At 41.5% G+C, this 24370-nt stretch overlaps 3 protein-coding genes across 5 annotated transcripts; 2 read left to right on the forward strand and 1 right to left on the reverse strand.

Moving 5' to 3' along the window:
- Positions 288 to 9019, forward strand: LOC110433823. 2 transcript variants are annotated; one of them, XM_021456529.1, is made up of 14 exons: positions 288 to 598; positions 888 to 1072; positions 1173 to 1258; positions 1331 to 1430; positions 1791 to 1978; positions 2055 to 2638; positions 2736 to 2882; positions 2964 to 2994; positions 4538 to 4620; positions 5367 to 5478; positions 7405 to 7487; positions 7812 to 7920; positions 8016 to 8123; positions 8652 to 9019. In XM_021456529.1, exons 1-14 carry the CDS (start codon positions 455 to 457, stop codon positions 8774 to 8776), a joined length of 2085 nt encoding a protein of 694 aa, XP_021312204.1. In that variant the 5' UTR covers positions 288 to 454; the 3' UTR covers positions 8777 to 9019. The 2 variants fall into 2 exon arrangements, with proteins under 2 accessions (XP_021312204.1, XP_021312205.1); XM_021456530.1 differs by having other exon boundaries at positions 312 to 445; positions 8652 to 8996.
- Positions 10504 to 13931, reverse strand: LOC8054386. Its single transcript, XM_002458116.2, has 5 exons — positions 13637 to 13931; positions 13437 to 13526; positions 11349 to 11419; positions 11203 to 11268; positions 10504 to 11084 (listed from the first exon to the last, which is right to left on the reverse strand). Exons 1-5 carry the CDS (start codon positions 13701 to 13703, stop codon positions 10815 to 10817), a joined length of 564 nt encoding a protein of 187 aa, XP_002458161.1. The 5' UTR covers positions 13704 to 13931; the 3' UTR covers positions 10504 to 10814.
- On the forward strand, positions 15177 to 18467 carry LOC110434184 (psbP domain-containing protein 5, chloroplastic). 2 transcript variants are annotated; one of them, XM_021457983.1, is made up of 11 exons: positions 15177 to 15368; positions 15471 to 15649; positions 15928 to 16048; positions 16183 to 16232; positions 16388 to 16455; positions 16718 to 16816; positions 17419 to 17478; positions 17568 to 17627; positions 17800 to 17854; positions 17957 to 18006; positions 18167 to 18467. In XM_021457983.1, the coding sequence occupies exons 1-11, from the start codon at positions 15298 to 15300 to the stop codon at positions 18263 to 18265; spliced, it is 912 nt and encodes a 303-aa protein (XP_021313658.1). In that variant the 5' UTR covers positions 15177 to 15297; the 3' UTR covers positions 18266 to 18467. The 2 variants fall into 2 exon arrangements, with proteins under 2 accessions (XP_021313658.1, XP_021313659.1); XM_021457984.1 differs by having other exon boundaries at positions 15183 to 15368; positions 15477 to 15649.

Here is a 24370-nt window from a genome sequence, read left to right on the forward strand (position 1 = left end):
TGCTTTTTGGGGTGAACTAAACAAGGCCTCGAGCGGGACCACCAACGCAACAACTTTTTGAGAAACACCCACGCAACATTTTTTCTTTTTTAGGGGAATTTTGTTTAGGAGATTTTGAGGGGACCTTTTTTTTTTATTTCAGGAACTTTGGAGGGGAAACTGAGAGAGGCCATATGAACTTTGGGCCAGGCCCATTTGGCCGGCCATCTCTAGTGCGGGCGCACAGGCCGAAGCCCCCCTCCCCTCTCCACGGACTGACGATCCGAGTTTCCCTATGGAGTACTTCGCTCTCCCCGTCCCACTGCTTTGCCGTTTCAATTTTTGAACTCCGGATCCGGCAATCCCCCATCCACGCTCCCCAGCCACGTTCTACTCGCTCCGGCGTCGCCCCGAATCCCCACGCGGCGGCGGGACCGCGTGACCGACGCGCGGCGCTGCCCCTCCGGTAAGCCGCATGAATGCCGCCGACCCCCTCTGCGCCATCTCCTTGCCTGCGCGACTCCTTCCGCGGACCCTTGGCCCCGCCTCCGCCACCGGGCCTTCCCCCTCGAAGGCCGGCGACGCGCTCCTCGAGGCCATCGCAGTCTCCCGGTCGCTGGTACGCGCGCTCTCCCTTCGCTCGACGCATGACCCCCAGTCTCGAATCGGCGCCACCCGTGCTTGCGGTTGCTTGGTCTGGGCGGCATGACAAGGAGGTCCATCTCGATAGTTTCTAGGGTTCTGTGTTTCTAACCATCCCCCTCCCCCCCAATTTTAGAGTTTAGTTGTTTTTACCTTCGTTAGACCTTTAGAGGGGAATACAGGCTCATAGCGCCAACACAGGATAAACATTGTATTATTTGGATTGCTCGAGTCCTAACTTCAGCGTTTCACAACGTTCCATGTAGAAAGGGTCTGAGGAGCTTGTTAAGCAGGCTAAAATGGTGCTGAAGGAGCACGGGGACATCCAGCCTCTCTACCATGATGATGGAGTGCAAGTGAGGCCCCCTGTAAATGGCAGCAAAGAGCAACAGGGAGGAAGGCCAGCACTGAACCGCAAACGGGCTAGATTCACTATGAAGGACACTGCAAGGCAAGCTGTTTGCTAGGCTGTTACCTTCCTATAGAGCTGCAGGAGCAGTGTGAGCTGTGAATATTGTTAATGACTTGTCTTGATGCTGTTTTCTTTGCAGCAAACCGACGCCTGTTGTGGATCAATCTAAGTTGACGAATATTTCAGATCCAGTCGAATACTTTATGACCTTGGACCAGCTTGAAGGTCACTCTTACCATTTCCATTGATTCGTTGATCAACATTAAGCAATGCACTAATAATGGTTCATCACTGCAGAAGCTCAGGAGGAGATCCAACGGCTAAATGGCGCAGCAGAAAAATGCGTATTAAAATTTGATCCTGTAGATCAACCAAAGAGACAGCCTGGTTTATGTGGGTATGCGTCTTATCTCTTTCTATATTCTGTGAGTGAATGATTAGATAATATTGCTTAGCAAGTATCACTATCACAATGTAGTCGGAGAAAATCATAGGTCGCCTATATTCTCTGTTTGCTCGTGTTATGCAACTTGTTTGTTTGGATGTATTTGCATCCATATTTTTTATTCTGCAAGTTATTGCTACTGGTAGAGACAGACAAAGTGGAGCATGTTATTGCTACTAGTTGAGGCAGACAAAGTGGAAACATTATACTTGCTTTTTCTGTACCTACATTCTCTCAACCTACCTGCAATGTGCTAAAAAACATCCATGATGAAATATGACCTGACCCATGATTATTCCTGTTAATTGACAGGAGAAAATCAATCCGCAGTTTCAAGATAATTGGGGATGCTGATACTCAAGATCCCATTGAGGTACCGGCTTCCCAAACAACAACTTTGACAGGATCTCAGGTCTCACAGGATGTTGTGCATGCTGTTGCTGACAAAAATGAACAATGTGTTCGTTCAAGTTCTGCTGAAGCTATTTCAGGGAAAGAAGGTTAAACAACATTTGTTTAAATTAGTTTGCCATTATCTATACTTAAATTTGCTTAATGTAAATTCAATATTTACAGATTCATTAACTCAGAAGGATGGCCGTGACGATTTTACTTATTTACTGAACTCACTCCAACATTTGGATGAATCTGAAGAGGAAGGGTTTATCCTCAAGACCTTAGGGATTGGAGAGCCAAGGAAGGAAAGAGTTAGTTTCCGTAACTCCATTCCTGGAGTTAGGTCCCTAAGAAGCAATAATGAACAAAAAGGTTCAATGAGGGCTCACCCTTTAGAAAGTCCTTTGCTTCAGCCTCTTCAGGATCGAATTTCAGAGTTGGAGAAACATTTATTTCCTGGAGGCGCAGCAGATGCTAAATGCACAGATGATGAATCTGAAGGTTCACCAGATATTGCGATGGGCGAACCATCATTAGTGCATGATTCTTCTGATGTTCCGATGGTTGATGAGAACTTTACTGGAAGTGAAATTGACAGGGAGACCCCAAATCTGGGTGCCAGAGCAGCAGACCATATTCTTGATCCTGAACCATCCGATCATGCATATGAAAGGCAACCCGGAGGTTCCTCAGTTGGTTTGTGCAGAGACACAGAAGTTGCCAAAGAAAACGAGGCATGCAGGAGGAGCAATATTTCTATGGAGGTGCCTGTACTAAACTCGTTTATCACCTTTTACTTATTAATTACTGAACTTCTGATACATTGACTATGGCATATATCTCGATTACTTTGCGCTGCAGGAAGATGATGTGCCAATAGACTATCCAACTATTGGCAGATCTACCAGTGAAACAGAAGCTTCTTCTCATCATCTGGAGGGAAGGTCGACAGAAGAATTGGGTATCAATAGGACTTTACATACAGCTGAGGATAGCATTCAACATCTAGTAAGTGCCTGTACAAATTATTATTATAAAATATAGATTGCTGAGTGTATCCTGAGATTAGATTCCTGTTTCGTGCCACAGGAAGTGGTGAAAGAAGGTGGTGTTCTACAAGGTACTTGTTTTCTATGAAAATGCCAGCTAAACAGATTCCTCCAGGACTTAGGAAAAGACAACATATTTATTACAGCTTTTTGGTCATCCAAACCACAACCATTATACTAAAACTTTGCACTATTACTATTACTACCACCGTCTCAAAAAGGATGCAATTCTATTATCTTAAGTTTGATTAAGTTTATATACTCCCTCCATTACAAATTACAAGATGTTTTGGATTTTTTAGATACATAGATTTTGCTATGCACTTAGATATACACTATGTTTAGAACTCTAGATACATAGTAAAACTAATATATCTAGAAAAGCCAAAACGCCTTATAATTTGGAATGGAGGGAGTAGAAAATAGTATCAACTTGTATGACTCCAAATAGGTATACTGTGAAAATATATGTCATGGCAAATCTAATGATACTTGTTTAGTACGATAAATGTTAGTATCTTTTTAATAAATTTGGTCAAATTTCAGATCATTTGACTTGGCATTATTCTAGAATTGCATCTTTTCTGTGGAGGGAGTATTTTTAAAGTCTGGATTGGTTATTTTCTGAAGTTTAGAATAATTCCTCTTCTACTCCAACCTCTTGGCAAGCAACTGTGTACAGTCCACACATGAATGCTCAGTCACACACACAATAAAAAAATATCATCCATTACAAACAGACCAGAAGAAAGTCCAACATTGTTCCCTGCTTAAAGAGACAGTACAGAAGCACATACTCCCGCCTGCCGCTCCACATTATAGGTCGTTTTGGCTTTTCTGGGTACATAGCTTTTTCTATGCATCTAGATCTACGCTATGTCTAGAACTTTAGATTCATAGTAAAAAATATATATGTAGAAAAGGCAAAACGACCTATAATTTGAAATGGAGGTATTAAGGAAATAAGCTCCCACCCTCTGTCCCAAATTATAGGTCATTTTGGCTTTTCTAGGTAAATAGCTTTTGTTATGCACCTATAGATATATGATATGTCTAGATACGTAATAAAAGTGCCAAAACAACCTATAAATTGGAACGGTGGGAGTATTTAGCGTTGGTTAAATTGTTAGAAAGCTATGTCATGAACATTATAACAATATTCACCAGTCACCACGTGTAGAATATCATGTTTGAGTATGATGTTATATATGATTATGGTTCCTTGCCTTAAATTATTTGTCAGTTTAGGGCATGGATGCTGTCTTCCATACTTGTTGGTGATTATTCTGTATTTCCTTGAACATGCTAGAGAGGTGTGCATCATTATATTAAAGGAGAAGGGTAAGAACCCTTAAATATACCCACACCCACACATGTCAGAGACTCTTAGATTACATAAACACCCTTGATTATGAAAACAGCAAACTCAACCTATGCATAGAAGTAGTTTTTTTATGAATCTATATATTAATTTAATTTTCACTGACAAATCCAAGTACTTCAATGTATAGCAGTTTATAGGGACAGAAAATCTTTGTTTGGTATTCTGGCAATGAGTGCCAAATTTGTATCATGTATTTGTTGAGGTTTGTAGCATATATTTTTTCTCCACAGATAAGTCAAGCCAGTCATTGGAGATGCCTCTGGAAGATATTGATCCAGTGAATCAGCCTCAGATGCATGGTGGAAGCACTAAGGTAGATTCTTATATACCCTAGATACTGTTGTCTTTCAATCGTTGGTGCTCTAAATAACTTAGTCAAGAGCTTTTATTCATGCTGTTATATAGATAAAATACCACTTCATCATGTATTACGAGCATCCTTGATGGTGAAAGAGATTAAGTTAGCTATCCTGAGTGACAAGGAAATATTCAAAGTTAGACAAGGAATCCAAACTAGTGTTATGGGATTCTGTCCTGTTAAGTTGGCGAGCACTTGAGCTGCTCATCACTGAGGGATGCGTTAGCACGTTTGGTTCACTTAGTGGTACCTAAATATGGTCACATCTCATCTGAACATTTGATGCCATCCTTTACATACTTATATTCACATGAGCATAGGTGAAGCAGCAACCGTCAGAGAGGTAGTTATTTTATCCTGTGTGCAAATCTTCGTCACACTTTTCGTTGTATAATACTCCCTCCATTTTCAATTGTAGGGCGTGTTAGGATTTTCCAAACCGAAATTTGTCCATCAATTGCTCAAAGTATATGTATGTCTAGATCTCAGCAGATGCATCAACAGATGTCGTTTTACATGGCTTTTAGTAAGACATTGGTTTGTGGTAATTGATAATATATTATAACAGAAATTAATTGTCAAAGTATACCTTGAAAGATTTTCCCAAATACTAAAACGCCTTATTAAAATAAATGGTATGTTTCATGTTTGCCTGATCTCAGAAGACAAATATTTCATCCTTGTCTTCTTTGGACTTTCAGAAATTGGCACCTGATTTGTGCAATGCACTGTCCTTAACCAAACAGAAGAAGCAACAAGCAGCCCAAGAAGGGAAAATGAAGAAACAGTCAAAGAGGGGCAAAAAAGTGGCTGGTATTACTTCTGCTCAGTCTACTTTATATTTATACTTTGTTACTCCCTCCGATTCCATGTATAGGTCGTCTTAGGATTCTTTCTAGTTGGGTGCTTTTTTAACTTGGCTCATCAATATCAATATTATATAAAAGTTACAAAGATCGACAACTGATGGCTGATGTTACTAGATTCATCATGGGAAATACTTTCATAGTATATAACTTTCTTTGTTTAAAATTATATATTTATACAGAAATTTCAAGCCAAAGTGCTAAATGACTTGCATCTGGAACCAGAAGGGGTAGTTTTAATGCATGTGCACCATGAATCATTCAGTTATCATTTGGCTATTAGACTGTGGATTGTTCTTAGCTAGGCTGATACCTTCATGGCTGTATTAGAATTGTTTGGGGGTCTTTAAATAAGCAGAATCATGCTTTTGTTGTGCTTGATCAATCATTTACATGTTCCATTTCTTCCATGTACCATTAGATTAAATCTTATACAAGGACAGAATTTTTAGAGCATGTTTTGGAACCTATACCTAACAACCTTGCCAGCAGGAATAGCAACAATGGTTGGATATTTGCTTTCTTTCCTACTTTTGAGCTAGGATTTCCTTGCTTTCAATGGAGACACCACTCCTTTACTAGAGATGTTGTCTTTTGCCCTTAGTTTTTTTATGGGGAAAGTTGCGTACATACAGCTGAAAGTCATCATCACCTGGTCAACTAGCCAACTTGGCCTTTTTTTTTTTTTTTTTTTTACTTTCTTGGTGACATACCTGTGTATTTGATTGTTCTTGTTGGAATATAAGTGAATTGCCCACCTCTCCCCATCAATTTAAGCTTTTGGGGTGAACTGGTCGGTGCATGCAACTTAATATGGTGTCAAAGCCAGAGTTGAGTTTGAATCCTGGTTAGCGCAATTAAATAAAATAATGAGTAAAGTCCATCAGCGGTCCCTAAACTTGTTCAGATGTGTCATCCCGGTCCTTAAACTCGCAAAATGACCGTTGAGGTACCTAAACTTGTTCGGTTGTGTCATCCTGGTCCCTAAACTTAAAAATCTCCCATATAGGTCCTCAAACTTGTTCAGTTGTGTCATCCCGGTCCCTAAACTTGTTTTTAAGTCTTATCTGGGTCAAAACAGGACGAATCTAAAAACTCTATATTGAAAAATAATTCATAACTTTTTCATATGTACTCAAATGAAGATAAACTTTATATCAAAATTGTAGGCAGCAACATGATCTACAACTTTGCAGTTGAAAAGTTTTTAAATTAAAATCGTTTAGGTTCCCAAAATATTTTTTATAAGTTTATAGATTTTAAAATTTAAAATTTAAAATTAAATTTTATAACACTAAACGACTTCAAATAAAAAACTTTTCAACTACAAAGTTGTAGATTGTGCTGAGGACTATAACTTTGGTATAAAATTTGTCTTCATTTGAGTTCATATGAAAAAGTTATGAATTATTTTTTGATATAGAGTTGTTAGTTCGCTTTGTTTTGACCCAGATGAGATTCAAAACCAAGTTTAGGGACCGAAATGACACAACTGAACAACTTTGAGGATCTAAACGGATGATTTCTAAGTTTAGGGACCGGGATGATACAATTGAACAAGTTTAGGGACCGAGATGACACAGATGAACAAGTTTGAGGACCTAAACAATCGATTTGTGAGTTTAGGGACCGGGATGACACGACAGCACAAGTTTAGGGACCGGTAGTGGACTTTACTCTAAAATAATTGCTGCTCGCTCCTATTCCACGTCTGAGACATGAGGGAGCCTCAGTTTAAGCTTTTGGGTTGAATTGGTCGGTGCATGCAACTTAATAGTTCTCTTATCTTATCTACTTAGCTTTGTTAAATTATTAGATTATGTATAATGACATATTTTTTTGTCTGGAGTGATGAAGTGTATTTTCTTTACAGATGAATCTAGCCTTGCACTGGAAATATCACAAGCAAATTTGGATTCGGAGAATCAACCTCATAATGATGATCAGAACATTGAGGTAGACTTCTTATTAGTTTCTGTACTGGAATTCTTGTCTTAAAATCTTATATAAAAGTAATATTCTGGGAGTGGCCAAGGTAGGATTTTTTTTCTGTTTACCATGATAATCATGTGTTATTCAGGCCAACGAGGGATGAGTAGTCACATCGAACTTTGTAGATGTGTGGCCAGATGAAGACTTGTGTAGGGCCCTATTTTTATTCAAGTTGCATGCACTGGCAAGAGCACAGGAGCCAGCAACAAACATAGACATTGCACGCACCTTTTTAAGAATGTGTTTTACTCTGAAACCCACATTCATATGCTTCTTTGTACTTTTCAGCAACATACAGTGTTGAGTAGCACACTGTCGCCAAACCACGATAAGGGGCAAAAGGGAGCTCAAAGGACAAACAAGACCAAAAAACTGAATCAAAGAAAAATCCTTGGAGGTCTTACTTCTGCACATTCTGTACTTTTAAAGCACAGTTATTTTCAGAAGGATACTGATGGCCTACGTTTCTATTTCATGGATTTTTATCATTAGATGCTGGCCTTGCACAGCCGTCTGGAGTGAGAAGAAGCACAAGAACACGCTCAAGGCCTTTGGAGCATTGGCTTGGTGAAAGATTACTATATGGGCCTATAAATGACAGTAAGTAACTAAGTACACTAATCTAGCACATGTGTCAGCAATGCAGACCTTTCTTTTTATGACCAAGACTTGTATCTGAATTTAAGGTCAAATATATTACAGCAAATTCATCACACCAACTTGAAAATGCCATCTGCCTGACTGCCTGTCATTTTAATACAGCTAGTAGCTTTGTGCATCTAGACTTCTGATACTCAATAGATTAAAACCTGCTCTGTACTGGTAGTAAAAAAACAGTGGTGGAAACAAACAATAAAATCCCAGTTGGGCACTGTGTTAGCACCCTATAGTTAATACTGACATAATCACATAACATTATTCAAAGTTCTGTTATGCGTTTCACAGCTTTGCTTGCTTACCTAGTTGGGCCGATGCAAGATCCCTATGTTTATTCTTTGTATAAATAAAGTAGAACAGCTACATTTTTAATCAAATACGTGTATCTTTTCCAGCTTTGCCTGCAGTTATTCTTTGTATAAATAAAGTAGAACAGCTACATTTTTAATCAAATACTTGTGTCTTTTCCAGCTTTGCCTGCAGTTATTGGCATCAAATCATACTCTCCTGGCCAAGACGGCAAGAAAACATTGAAAGTGAAATCTTTCGTGCCTGACCAGTATTCAGATCTTGTCGCTAAATCCGCGAAGTACTAAACAAGCCAACATTTTCCTAAGAAGATCACGCCTTGTGACCTGTTGCTTTGTCACCTGACTTTATGTGATGTTGACATGTATCCGTGGAACTGGAGTGAGTGCTGCACAACGAAATGCATGTGAACTTGTAAGGCAGACGTCCTATCGAATGGTTGTCAGTATTTTTTAGTGTGGATGCGATATTTCTAATTCGGCCGAGTCTAGGCTCGAAATGGCATTTGCATGTGCTGTTATGATCTTCTACTTTGGATGCGCTATTTCCACTTCGGCTACTCGATACGTGGGGTCTAGGCTGCGAAATGACATTTGCATGTGTTGATGTGCAGCTGTTATGAGTTCTCCAGCGGTATGCATAGTGATAGTGGTGCTCGATAGCAAGGCAGTTTGAGGTTCAGCCTCTGGAAGGTGCCTTTACGTAGTACACTTTTTTGTAGCACTAAGGAGTCTGGATTCTATTTTTGGCTTTCTGCCTTTTAAAGTGGATAGAAATAGGGGCAATTCATAGCTGTTTTAAGGGAGATTGAAAGAGATGGTAGGTTTAATTGTTGTTTCAACCGAACATGTTATAACTTTTCCAAGTCACATAGCTTTTAGCAACTTTCCCATGACTCATAATGGTTTTTTCACAGCATACAGCTGAATCAAATAGATCGTACTATCCCAAGAACTGGCTGGCACGTGTCTAACAGAGCTATCGGTCCTAGATTTTTTTAGATAAAAGATAGTTTATATTCGGTTTCATCCACAATAAGGTAGAATCTCGTTTTGAAATTTAAGATGCGACACTAAGATTAAAAATCGTGACCAATTGGAGGTGAATAAAAAAGTGAAGGATAGGACACCTGTAAATATCTTACGGATGCACGGGTACCACTAGATCTAGCTATTCTTTGACCATATAGTGATCGTGACACAAGTTTTGTCTGGGAAGTGAAAACCTTCTAGCCTTGAGCACTGCAAGATAAGATCTTGGTTATAGATTAAGAATAACATTTCTTCAAAGCGAAAATCTCATTCATTCATTACAAGAAAAAAGTGAAAAAAATGAGGCATAAAGATCTCCGTTCGAAGTCCTGTAAAGCCGTTCGTGTGGAACGATTTTGGGATAGCCTGGTCTACTTTGCTGACTTGTGTGCCGGGATTAGTCTGAGTGAGCAATGACCTCGATCGTGGAACATTGTTAGCAGTATTGGCCAACATACCTGCAAGAATTTGTGTGAGACCAATGGCCTAGATCGTGGAACATGAGCAGCGCTAGCAGCATTGGCTAACAGCTAACACTTGATTATCTTTGAGTTCTAAATGTCCTGCCTTCCGAAGATATATGGGATTCCCTGTATCCCAAAAATTAATGATCTTAGAGCATTTAAATTTTGTCCTAAAATATATTACCTATTTCACTATCCAGCGCACCTTTCTCTTTTTTCGATACATCTTTCTCTTTTTCCCATATATCTTGTTGTATTTTGATCTTTTGACTTCAAAATTGGTTTCCGAAGAGATTTCTCGATACATCTTTCTCTTTTTTTCAATACATCTTTGTCTGTATTTTGATCTTTTGACTTCAAAGTTGGTTTCCGAAGAGATATGAGATGTCTGTACTTTGGTCTTTTGGCTTCAAAGTTGGTCTCCGAAGAGATGTGGGACAGAGGGAGTAGGAAGGGAGCTAATGCCCTGTTTAATTTTGGATAGGATTGACTACCACATAATGCAAAGAATCTATGAAAGAAACAACATATAGAACCGTATTGACGCTTTGCAGGATTTATAGCACCCTTTAAGGATGTGCCTTTTCCACTCTACCTTAAATCACCACAAGGAAACCATACAGAGGCCAGAACATTGGTACGCATTGTATAAACTGGAACATGCCTTACATCTTTTAGCCCCTATGGAAGTTACCCTAGTTGGCCTGAACATTGTAGAACACTGAAAATAATACGCAACTTCTGATGATACCAGGCCTACACATTCACTTGCGCTCTGATTTTCTGAACGAGACTCCAGCCCTTGTTTTTAGGTAGAAAAGTCGAGGATACTAGTTGAGAACAACAATTTTCTGTCTTTTATTGGGCTTCTTTCCTTTGGCTGGACCCATCTTCGCGTCATCTTTACTTTTACATTTATTATCTTTGTCAGACACGATAGGTTTGTCACCAATATCTTCATCGCTGTCTTCACTATCATCTTCCGAGTCAGATGGGCTGCAGGCAAATGGCATTTCTGAAGGCTGGGAGCCGTTTATTGTTGCTTCAGCAGCCTCCACAGCTTTCTCTGAATGAAGATCAGCAACACCAAGAAGCAGATCCTGTAGAAAACAAACACATAGGAAGAACGTCATGCGAACATTAGTTCAACCAGCTTGGACCTCAAGGTTTCCTCCATGATGCAGCTGAGACAATATACTAATATACTATCTCTCTCACCATCTCAATGTACTCCTCCTCGTTCCCGGTAAGGGCTTCAATATCGTACTCCACAGGAGGCTTGTTCTGCAATTGCGCGAATATGATTTAACCACATTGTGAATAACATGGTTAATGCAAGACTGGTTAGAATCTTAGAATTGTACTTGAGCGTCAAGCTGCAACTTCTGGTTGGCCTTCGCAATCTCCCCCAAGAAATCCTTCACTTTCCCAATAACTGAAACCCCAAAACAATCAAAATTCAGTGAACTGGCACACGAAAGAATGCAAAAAATTCTTTTGCGTACCACCTACTAACTATGCCAACTGCAGCCCTAAACCTTGAAACCTACATGATTCGGTGGTGTGATTTAAGACTATAATATAAAAAGTTAATGTGATAACTTGGGAGTTAGGGTTAGCCATCAAAGTCGAAAAATGTTATAATATAAAAAGTAGGAAAAAGTCCAAATTACTCCCCTCAGGTTTGGCATATGTCCAGATTACCTCTTAAACTTACATTTGGTTCAATTTACTCCCTCCAACTATTTTAGTTGGTCTAGTTTACCCTTTAATATGATTTGTTAATTCTATTTTTCCACGTATTAGTTGAGTCTTATTATCAACTTTTGCGATATTATAGAGAGCATCATAAGTTATGTTAGAAAAAATATATTTTAAATTTTTACCAAAATTTTGATAGCTTAGGAAATTTAACAATAAATTAACAGTAGATATATAATATCATATAAAACATAATGATGAAAAATCATAGTGCATTTTTCTAACACTAAATACAATATCGTCTATCACCTCACAAAATTTGAAACCAAAATATAATTTGTACATAGAGAAACAAACAAAGAAAAATCTCTTTAAGGTGTTAGTTGGACCAACTTAAATAGTTGAAGGGAGTAAATTGAACCAAATATTAGTTTGAGGGGTTATTTGGACATAGGCCAAACTTGGAGGGAGTAATATGGACTTTTTCCTAAAAAGTATGTATCGCTAGAATCCTAGGTTCCTAACACTATGTACTATAAGAAACAGAGGCAGATTCAGGCCCCAAGGCTGGGGTTGCTGCAGCCCTGCGCCAGCACAGAAAAATTCCACTACAACTCTTCTGTGCAGCCCAAGAAAAGCCCACAACCGCCCACCAAAGGACTCCAGCCCACCCTAGCTGAATCGGCTGCCTCCCACTTCTCCAACTGCCGAGCGCAGAAGCCGCCCCTTGACCGCGCCCTCCACTTTGTGTCCGTTCTCCTCCGTGCTGGTGCGATGGTGCCCCCCAGCCTCACCATCAGCCCTCAGCGCCTCAGCCCCTCGCCGCTCAAGTCCTTGCCTCCTCTTCCTCAGGCCTCACTGCTTGGGCTAGCCGACGCTATGGCTAGGCAGTGGGCATGCTGCACAGATCCACCTGCACCCGCGCCATTGCTTGCTTGCTTCTGAACTCCTGCATCTGCAATTGTTCCAGCGTCCGCCGCCGGCACATCAGACTTGGTGGCTGACCGAGAACCAACCACCCAAGACAAATCGAGAGGGAACATAGAAGAGCACATTTGCCACATCACACAGGTAAGAGGCTACGATATCAAGATTTCCAATATTTTTTCGTTATCTGCCAAATGCTGATGCAAGACAACCTGCTGTGTTTCCAATCCTGTCTCAGGTTCCATTTTCACGGTCCTTCCTGTATCTCAAATCGTTCTTTATAATGGATAGGCCGTCTAGGATCTTTTCCAGTGGCTGTAATTCTAGCACAGAAATATGGGCCAAAGTATTGGGTGGTGTTAAGCAACTAAAGGAGAACCGACACTTGGGCAGATGTGATATCACAGCAATAGGTAGAGCTACAGACAGTTGATCTCGCAAAAAGAAATGGCTAAAGAAATGCTAATTCTAGTTTTATTTGCATTGCCACTTATTGTAGAGGATGGGAAGCTTGTTGGGCATTTGCGATTCTGATGTTGAGTTTGGAACATGTTTAGAGGCTCATGTGCAGAGGAAGAGCTGCTCACCATTGGAAAAAAAAATCCTTTTGGCAAGTGCCTCTGCTTAGTTTAGACTTAATAACTAGCCTAGAGTTGCATGTAGCGTTATGATTTTCTGCTCCTGCCTACAGGCAATGAAATTGATATCATTATTTGTTACATCTATTGTGCCGCTAGCAAGATTTCTTCGAGCCTCTATTTAGCCCCCTTACCCCGTTTCTGGATCAGCCACTGGTAGGAGCTCAAGAGCTAGTTCAACAGTACCTTGGCTTTTGGGGAAGGGATCAGTGGGCGGCCCCGACTTACGCTTCCCTTCCTTGTCCTGCTGCTGCTCCCTGCCAGCGAGAAGCGACTCTGCCGGTAACACGGACCAAAACGTCGTCAAGTGGGGAGAAGGGAAATCGCCGAAGGGGTTAAAAGTTCGAGGCGAGAGAAAGGAGGGTTAGATAGATGGGGAAGCCTACCGATGAAGGAGGCGGGAGGTCTGGGGTCGGAGGGCAGGTCCAGAAGCTCCTTGCTCGGCTCTCCCATGGTGCTCCGGTAAAGTGTGTTAGCTTGCCAGTGGCGCGGTGGAGGCGCCTCGGGGTCGTAGGAGCGGCGTAGTAGTCAGACCTTGGAGGTGGAGCCTAGGAGCTCGGAGAGCGAGCGGCGCGTCGCGTCGCGAGGAAGAGCCGAAGGCGGCGGCGGGAGGAGTAGGGCTCGGGGGCTCGGCGCCACGGCTGCGTGCCTGCGTAATAATTGAATGGGCCGAGTCGGGCCGCGTAGTTTAGGGGCTGGCACTAGAACTAGAAGGTGCGGGACCTGATTGTTAGGGCAACAGGAAAGAAAAAAAAATCTCTACGTGTCTGAAAAATCCTTGTAATCTAATTTCCCCCCTAAAACTCTAGAACTAAAAATATTTTACCTCTAAACTCTCAAGACCGTTTAAATTATCTGTCTGTTCCATTTTAGAGCGGTTTATTTTTTAGTTAAAAAAATAGGTAACTAGATGATTAAAATTTTAAAATCCTAAAAAAATGTGTTTAAGCTTTTCAAATTCCAAAAAATAAAGAAATACTCCTAGATTGGTATATGAAAAAAAAAATAAAAAATACTCCTAAATTTTTTAGTTTTATTTGAAACCAAAAAGTATTCTAAATTTGACCAAATCTTTTGAGGAGAATATTAACTGTATCCCATAAAAAGTGCCAAACTTTTGGTAAAAGTAGAAATAATTATATTTTGAGATAGGGGGCATTTAATTTGTGTCTATAAATATGTGCATGGTGTGAAAGTATGTGCGGATTGCGTAGTCATGGTTGTGTTTGTGTTAACTATAAATATGTTTAATTACTTCATCCATTATAAATTTTGTTTTATTCTAAATCGAACCTTGCTAGTTCTAACTATATTTATGAAAAAAAGATCATAAACATATACGCCATCAAATAATATTATAGATAAACCACAAAATATATTTTGATCATGCATTTATTTGACATTGTAGATGTTAATGTTTTTTTTTTCTATAAATTTAGTCAAAAGTCAAAGCTAGACATGATTGATTTAAGACAAAACTATATTCTTCCATTTCAAATTATAAGTAATCGTGGCTTTTCTAGGTACGTAACTAGATATACACTATGTCAAGAAGTTACTGCCCCCTTCCCCCTAAAAAGAATGTAACTATTACTTAGTCAAAACAATTTAAAATTGAACTACCTCAATACAAAAAATTACTAGCAATTTTTATATCAAAATAAGGATCATCAGATGATTACAAAATGCATTTTATAGTAAATCTATTTGAAGACATGAGTGATGATATTTTCCTATAAAATAGTTTGACTAGTATCAAATCTAGAACTGTATTTTTTAGGATGGAATAGAAAAATGTAAAATAATTTACAATTTAAAGTAGAGGGAGTACCGTCAAACGGAGGGTACATAAAAACAAGTTTATTTCAGTTTTCCTTTAAATTTTAGTGGTGGATATGCCAAAATGGCCATGTACACGCCAATAGAACAGGGAGATCTTTTGCTCTCACGCAACAAACGGTTTGGATAGAACTTTCTGCTCCTCCGTCCTTCGGTCTAGCTCTAGCCCGAGTGGACGTAGGAAGAGGGGGCTTGACGCCGGCGAGCCATGGCGGGGGCTCTCCTCTCCTCTCCCCACACTCTCCCGAGCCCCATTTCTCAGTCCTCGCTTCGCCCCAGGCACGCGCGCTCTCTCTCTCTCTGCTGCTTACACGATTCCCTACTCGCCGCCCATTCTTGTTACTGTGCACAAGACACCCGCCCATTCTTGTTACTGCGCAGGAGCAGGGCACCGCTCGGCGCTGGGGCAGCGCGTGTTCTGCCACCGAGGAGGAAGGCCTGTGTGCTCGCTTCGTGCTCTCGCGAGCCTCCCGATAGGAACCGCGGCTTGGAGGTGGAGAGGAGGCGCCTTCTCATGTCCGGGCTCGTGTCTTCTTTCGCAATCGTGCTCCCGATTTCAGGTTGAGTTTACTGGAAGGGGAAGCCTCCGCTCCTAATGATTCTTTGTTAACTCAGTTAGCCAGTTCGGGTCTTCTGGATGGAAGAGTTAGCATTTTTACTCTCTGCTAATTTCCACATTGAATTTGTCAGGCGTGTCAGTTCTGAGGCATGCGATTGCAAAATTTAGAGTAAATTCATGAGCTGTACCTTTTTTATGAATATATGCATAATGTGCTTCTTTTCTCGAAAAATCAAATTTTGAATGCTCATAAGTGCTTTGTTGGGAACAACTATGTAGAAGCATATGCTGTCATGGAGACTGATGAAGACGTGAAGATGAACACACAAGTTGATGAGATCAATGCATACTCTTTTCTTTACCCGGTCGAACTGCCAGGAAAGAAATTTTCCTTCAAATGGTATTTCAGTTGTTTGCACTATAATAATTTGTCCAATCTACTCTTGTTGTCAGTCTTAACCTCTCATGTCTTCTCATGAGAACTAGGATAAAACTTGTCACTTACAAATTACTATCGTATTATTCTGTTCCTAGGGTAGAGTCCAGAAAACCAGAGCGATATTCCTCTGCAGCGCCACTATCACGTGAGTAGGTTCTGGCATAACAATGATAAGAAATGGTCTTATTACTTTGTTCAAATGAATGAACTAGATTATTAAGCATAAGGACTTCCACAGTTACGCTTTTTGAAATAACCATATATTTCGTAATGTAGCAAACTGACTAGGTCTCTATGCAGCTGATGCACGGCAACGTATCGTATCGGAGCGAGTTGACATGATACATAATGTTGTCATCTCAGTCTCGGTAACTCCTCAAATACTCTATGATACTAGGAAATGCATAAATCTGCAATTTGTTGGGTTGTACTAACCCAATATCATCTTTAAATAGTTAAGTTTCTGTATTTTGTTATTTTTGCAAATTGCTGTATCTGTGACTAAATCTTTCATTTCCAGTGCAAATTGTTATGTGGCTTGATTATTTGGATGGGAAATACATCAGTTGAAAGTCTGCAAAAACAAATTTGAGTATACATGGTGACATCCATAATTTTTTTCTGTTGCAGATTGGGCCACCGAATTCACGTTTTTTGCCTTCAAAAGACAAGAGCTCGTGGGATCCGAAAGATGTTGCTGATTGCATTTTGTCTGATAGATCTACCCTGGTACATACTTTTTGGCTTTCTGGTTTGGCTTTCTGCTTTCTTTTAAATATGTCATTTCTTGCATTCGTTGACCTAAATTGTGTCCGACAAACTGTATAGATCAATACAAGAAGGATACGAGTAGTTTATCAGATACATACAGAAAGCAAATAAATGCAGAAATTTAAATTCTTATGTTCCTTAGTTATCTCTCCACGTGTCATAAGAAGCATGTGCATTGTCTCATGGAGTGAAGCTAACTCTGGGCTTATGACCCCCACAATGTAACTACCATTACCGGATTTTGCTGGAATCTGTGGTGATGAAAGCTGGATAAGCATGATAGAACTTTCTGTCACACACTGAACGGCTAATACATCTAGAAAGCTAAATTCAATCAAGCATAAATTTAAACTCAGATGCACCTTCGTGTGTCATAAGAAACATGCACATTGTCTCATGGACTGATGCAATGGTGGTTGCTAAACAACAAAGTATTAATAATCCATAGAACTGGTCAGAGATTGTTGACATGCTGAAAAAGATTTTAAGTTCCTTGAAGCCAACTTTTTAATGTTGACATTTGACATATTGATTCTACACCGAACTTTATCACCTTGTAGAAGGTGACGACTGGCCAGCGCATGACAGAGAGTTCTGTCCTTGATGCACACGCTACAGAGGTAAGCTCTGACCATTGCTATCATCCTTTAAGAGTACTTTCGTTTTTCGGAGTTGACATGTGCCAGTATGTATTGAAAATTATTTGTAGGTTGACGGAGAACCATATTGGTATTATGAGTATCTTGTTCGGAAATCACCAACAAAATCTGTAAGTTTCCTGGCACATATACATTTGACAACAAATATACTTATATGAAGAGTGCCAAAGAGAGACATATGCTTAGACTAAAACTTCATGGTGCACTGTATTAACTATTTGATGGCCAAGTAGTGCATAAGGCAGCTTAGACGTTCTTAATGATACTCGTTTGTTTCATCAGGCACCAGAACCAAATTTGTTTCGACACAATGTAGCCTGCACTGCTGAGCGTGATGGTATTACTTCATCTTTCCAGTTTTTGTCATCGACCATTCACTCCCTTACATTTGATGTATTTCTTTGTTCACTCACCTTTTTATCTTTCTTTCTTTTGATAGGGTTCCTGTACTCACTGAATGCTTCCACCCTTAGCAAACAGTGGGAATCTGTATGTCTCAAATGTCCCATTGTTTCATACCACTTCAGCAAAGAAATAGTATTCTTTAGTGTTTGATTTCATTTTGTGACTTCAATTATTGGAGGAACATGTATTTTTCATACAAATATGTTTATCAGCTTCTAACCAATATTGAATTTTTGCAACGCAGATGGGGCCCTTTCTACAACAGACTGTGGCATCCTTTCGCCTTCTCCCCCCTACAGAAAACTATGTTCCTCCCTACAAGGATCCTTGGAGATTTTGGTGAATGGAGATTCTTTTTGTAGTTCCCATTTTTTCTCTTCAGATGACATTATAGCTTCAGGTTTTAGACCATTTTTTCACACCAGATCCTTAGTGAGTGCCTGTCCTTTCAGCTTGACAGATGAAATTCAGAGATCCAGTTTGGTTTCACCAATCCTGCCTGTTTTGATTAATCAACAGTCAAATGCACCATAAGAATTACTGTACTCCTTTTGTCTCAAAATAAATCAACTTCTAGAATCACCCTAAGTCAAACTATCTTGAGTTTAACCAACTTTATAGTGAAGAATAATGAAAAATTATGACACCAAATAGGAGTAAGTAAATTATGAAAATATACTTCTTGGTGTATCCAGTGATACTAATTTAATGTCATAAGTATTAATACTCTAATAAATTTAGTCAAACTTAAAATAATTTGACTTAGGTCAAATTTAGAAGTTGATTTGTTTTGGGAAGGAGGGAGTAATACACTAAATCTTTGCGGAAGGTCTAAGTAGCTTCACTGGAAAGAACGATGGCAAGACTTCGTTCCCGGGTGAGGTTCCTTAAGGATGGTGATGCTAATACATCATTCTTCCATAAGCAAGCTGCTTTCCGAAAGAGAAAGAATTATATTCCCAAACTAATAGATGGGGATCAGATTGCAGCTTCCCAGGAAGATAAACACAAGGTACTGTTTGGGTTGTTTGGGTTTTATGAGAAGCTACTAGGTACTGCCCCGGTCCGATCTGCGTCCTTGGACCTGCAATTCTTCCACCGTGAATCATTGGACCTGTCTGCCCTTGATACTCCATTCATAGAGGATGAAGTTTGGGATACAATCAAGACAATGCCTTCAGATAGAGCCCCGGGCCCAGATGGATACACAGGAAGATTTTACAAAACTTGTGTTATGATGATGGATATTTAGGAGATAACTAGGCCTTATGCTTTGCCAAGAGCTTTGGGATAACTAGGCCTTATGCTTTGCCAAGAGCTTGAGAGATTGAGGAGACTAGAATTGTTTCTTCATAATTCATTGCTTGCTTTCCATTGTGCCCCATGGGCTGAATATAAAAGGTACATAGGACTAACACCTGTTGTGCCTAGACAATATGGTACTATTCCTATAGACAAATAACTAAGAGAGACACTAATTAACACTAATGGGCTTAAGGCCCAATTAAGACACTTGTGCCCTATGGCGTCCCTCTTTATGCCCATGACATCTCCCCCGCCCTTCAAGACCCAGCTCGTCCTCGAGCTGGAGAGCTGACGCGAAATAGGGTTAAGCCTTTTACATCTCGGCTTTCCCTTTTTATTGAAGACTAAAATACAAGGATATCCACCTGGATCCCATGGGAAGAGTGCCTCTGCTGGCTTCACGTAGGCTGAAGGGTGGAGTGTGAAGCAGCTGGCTTCTAACACCACGGCAGACACAAGGATGAATGAGATAGCCTTTGATGCCTGATGCTGGATGCTGATGCGAGATCGCTGCACTGGAAACGCCCATACTTGGACCTCCACTGCAATTGGAGCCGCAAACCGTATCGGCGAGTCCGAGTGGATGAACACGTACGACAACGTCGAGCTGAGGAGCACGCGTATCTGCCGCACCATGCGACGGACAAGCATTCCTCGCACTGCTGCCTGGAGGCGCACCGTTGCTTGCTCCTTCGATGCTTTTGTGGCACGAAGAGCCTGCGCTCGGCGACGTGCCAGGAGTCCCTGTGCTGCTGCTTGGAGACGTACAGCTGCCCGGCGTTCACGGTCCTCCTTCTCGAGACGCACTCGGAGGCGATCCAGCTGTGCGGTTATCTCCGCAAGGCTGCGCAAGCAGTTGTCGACACCAAGGGACAGCCGGTGGAGCGGATTGGGGCGCAGAGTTGGTGTGAAGCGCTGCTGCAGGAGCTCGGTGAAGCGACGCCATGCCGGGTATTCATCTTGCGTGACTTGGCGGAACCAATCGCGGGCATCAGCTTTCAAATTGCGAGAAGCTAGCCATACCCGTTCTTCCACCATGATGCGCTCCCGACGGAAGTAGAGCTCGCACTGGTTGATGAAGGCCTCCGGATCAGAGGTTCCATCAAACTGCGGGAACTCCATCATGTACGGGCGTTGACGGGTCGAGGTCGCGCCTGCTGGATCGGCGGCGGACAGTGCTGATCGGATCGGGATCAGAGAGTTGGCTCAGCGGCTAGAAGCAGGGTTGTGGCTGCACGAGATGGTGGTGGGGATTGGGCTGTGGTGGTGGCGGCGCGTAGTGGGGCAGCGGCGGCGGCGTGGTTAGGGTTGAGGTGACGCTGCTGCTGGCTGCCAGGATCGGGTGATCTCTTTTTTTGGAAACGAAGGGGATCGACGGGATAGTTGCTGTTGGCGGTGGCTGATGGAGAGGGAGGCGCGGCGCCTGGGGGCTGTGGTGGTGGATGGCCGTGGAAGATTGATCGACCGGCGATCTGGATTGATTTTTTTTTTATGTGGAGGATTGGCAGCAGCTGTGGATGGATCGACAGACTCGTGATACCAGATGTTATGAACGATATTTAGGAGATAACTAGGCCTTATGCTTTGCCAAGAGCTTTGGGATAACTAGGCCTTATGCTTTGCCAAGAGCTTGAGAGATTGAGGGAGACTAGAATTGTTTCTTCATAATTCATTGCTTGCTTTCCATTGTGCCCCATGGGCTGAATATAAAAGGTACATAGGACTAACACCTCTTGTGCCTAGACAATATGGTACTATTCCTATAGACAAATAACTAAGAGAGACACTAATTAACACTAATGGGCTTAAGGCCCAATTAAGACACTTGCGCCCTATGGCGCCCCTCTTTATGCCCATGACAACTTGTTGGCAGGTGATTAAGGCAGATCTTATGGCAGCAATAATCACTGTCCAGCAAGGTAATGCAAGGGGGCTTGGATTATTGAACGCAGCCTATATCACGCTGATCCCGAAAAAGAATGATGTGGTGATGGCGAAAGACTTTCGCCCCATCAGCCTTGTGCACATCTTCAGTAAACTTCTAACCAAGATCCTTGCCAATCGGCTGGCTCCATTCTTGGACTCGTTAATCTCTACTAATCAGAGTGCATTTATTCGGGGAAGATGTATCCATGACAACTTCATCCTAGTACAGCAAACAGTGAAGGTATTACATCGACATAAGGTGCCTAGCCTCTTCCTTAAGTTGGATATCTCAAAAGCCTTCGATTCGGTATCGTGGCCGTTTCTTTTGGAAGTGCTACAACATTTGGGCTTTGGATGCACTTGGCGCAATTTGGTGGCCAATCTGCTGTCATCATCCTCAACTCGAATTTTATTGAACGGGGAACCTGGAGAACCCATAAAACATCAACGAGGCCTTCGTCAAGGGGACCCTTTATCCCCGATGCTCTTTATTTTAGTGATGGATGTGCTTAACAGTCTGTTTGTGAAGGCAGCGAATGAGGGGCTGTTGCAACCTTTATCCCCACGGGTGACAGGACAAAGGCTTTCCCTATATGCTGATGATGTTGCCTTATTTATTAAGCCACTTGAAGGGGAGCTGCAGATCACCAGAGATATCCTCAAGGTGTTTGGAGATGCTTCAGGATTGCGAACTAATATTCAGAAAAGCAATACCATTCCTATTAGTTGTACAGAAGAGTCTTTGGGGGTAATTCAAGATATTCTTCCGGGTACAATTTCAGAATTCCCTTGCAAGTATTTGGGCCTACCACTATCAAACAGGAAGCTTCGTAAGAGGGATCTCATGCCATGGATAGAAAAAATTGCGGACAAACTTCCATGCTGGAAGGCAGCCCTTATGAATAGGGCTGGACGTGCAACATTAGTCCGATTTGTCCTCTCTGCCATGCCTATTCATTTGCTAATTGCTATCAACGTCCCGTCATGGTTCATCAAGGTAGTGGACAAGATCAGAAGGGGATTTCTGTGGCAAGGAAAGAAAAAGGCAAATGGAGGCTGCTGTCTGGTGGCTTGGGAGAAGGTCATGCGACCGTTGGATCTTGGGAGATTGGGCATCCCTAACTTAGAAGTGATGGCCTGGGCTTTGCAAGTCAGATGGCAGTGGCTGAAAAAGACTAAAGCTGATCGTCCATGGTCTGATCTCGAACTCCCAACACATCTCAATTCTACAGCTTTGTCCTCTATTGCAGTCACAACAGAGATAGGGAATGGACAAAATACTCTCTTTTGGACCGATCGGTGGCTGCATGGGTGCTCGATTGAAAATCTTGCACCAACTGTTTTTGCTAGTGTCTCGCCAAGAATTCGCAAAAGACGCACTGTGGCTGAAGCTCTCTCTAATGTGCAATGGGCACGAGACATTCATGGCGGCCTATCGATCGGTATTAGAGAATTCCTACAGCTTTGCGATTGTCTCATGAGTATCACTCTGACTGACCAAGAGGATTGCCACATATGGAGGCTGGATTCAAATGGCTGCTACTCTTCCAAATCTGCATATAAAGCTTTTTTCTATGGTGCAGTGACTTTTGAGCCGTGGCACCGCCTATGGAAGTCTTGGGCTCCGAGCAAATGCAAAATGTTCTTGTGGCTGGCAATCCGTAATAGATGTTGGACAGCTGATAGGCTTGCTAAGAGGGGTCTTTCACATCCGGATAAATGCCCCCTAAGCGATCAGGAAGAGGAGACAATACAACATCTGCTAACTTCTTGTGTGATGGCAAGACAAGTATGGTGCAAATTACTCACCCCATTGAACTTAGCTGATTCAACTCCCCGGCAAAACGAGTGGAGTTTTGCTGAATGGTGGCGCAAGACGATCGGCAGAGTGAGCAAGGAACACAGGAGAGGAGTGAACTCTCTAATTATTTTAGGGGCCTAGACTATTTGGAAATATAGAAACACATGTGTCTTTGAGGGGGTTTCTCCTTCACTGAGCATGCTTTGGAGTGAGCTAAAGAATGAACATAGTCTCTGGTGCATGGCTGGGGCAAAGAAGCTCCTTGAGCTTGGTTTGGCGTTGGCTGACTAGGGCTGCTTAGTTAGGGTCTAGCTTCAGCTGTTTTCTATGAGTCTAGTAAAGGTGTGTGTAATTGCCTCACTCATATTTGGTCCCCGTATGAGTGAGGATCGTGTTGGGGACCCACCCTATTTTTCTTCTCTATAATACAATGAAACGTAGCTCTCCTGCGGTTTTCAAAAAAAAATCCTGGAGAAGTTTGCTAGTTTTTCCACAAGCAACCATAGTTTATTGGCAGTCTAGCACAGGCAAGAGATTTCATCATTGCAGCACACTGCATCTGCAGTTGTTTAAACCAAATTTTGTGATACTGAACACACTGTTCTGGGAACGACCTTATATAATGAATAAGATAATCATATCAGTCTAATCTGTTTAGTTGCAACCATCCCCAGATGACATCTTAATAGGACCTCACTGTGCTATACCAAATTGGCTTACTATATCATCTCGAAATCCTAGGTTGGCCAAATTACAACAACTAAAGCATGCTTCAGAACTGCTGCTTTTACCTTCCTCACATACGCCTTCCTCATTACTTTCAAAAAAAAAAAAAAACATACGCCTTCCTCACCATAGTGCTCCCATTTGTGTTTCATGCTTTCCCTGCAATGCTCTCCGGTCTCCATGATTCTTCTGCTTTGCTTCTTCTGGAGATCTATTCTTCTGAAGGATGACCTCTTCATTGACTTGAGTCAGTGCGGTTTACATGGCTCCGGTGTGCCCTAGGACCACCCCTAAGCCTTGTAAACTGCACGATGCTTCATGTCACCAAAATAGCTTGCAGCGAACGCATTGGGTTTCATCGTATCCAACTTTGCTGACTGGTGTTGGGTTCTTTTTCTCCATCCAAAATATGATTTACTTTTGTTTTGTATGGTCATGCGCTAACACAACTGGGTTTCATCACATCCAACTTTGTTGATTATTGATGGGTATTTTTCTCCTTCCAAATATGATTTATTTTTCTTTGTGATCATGTGCCATATTAGCGCATGTTTGGATTCTTAGGATTAAGTCCAGTTCAAATTGAAGTAAATCATGGGAAGTTTGACCCAATACCCTTATCTGGAGTTGCAGATAAGTCCTTGAGCACATGTAGATACTTTAGCAGTCTAATTTTCTGAAAGCAGTTGC

This window comes from Sorghum bicolor, chromosome 3 (genome assembly GCF_000003195.3).
Source record: "Sorghum bicolor cultivar BTx623 chromosome 3, Sorghum_bicolor_NCBIv3, whole genome shotgun sequence".
NCBI classification, from domain to species: domain Eukaryota; kingdom Viridiplantae; phylum Streptophyta; class Magnoliopsida; order Poales; family Poaceae; genus Sorghum; species Sorghum bicolor.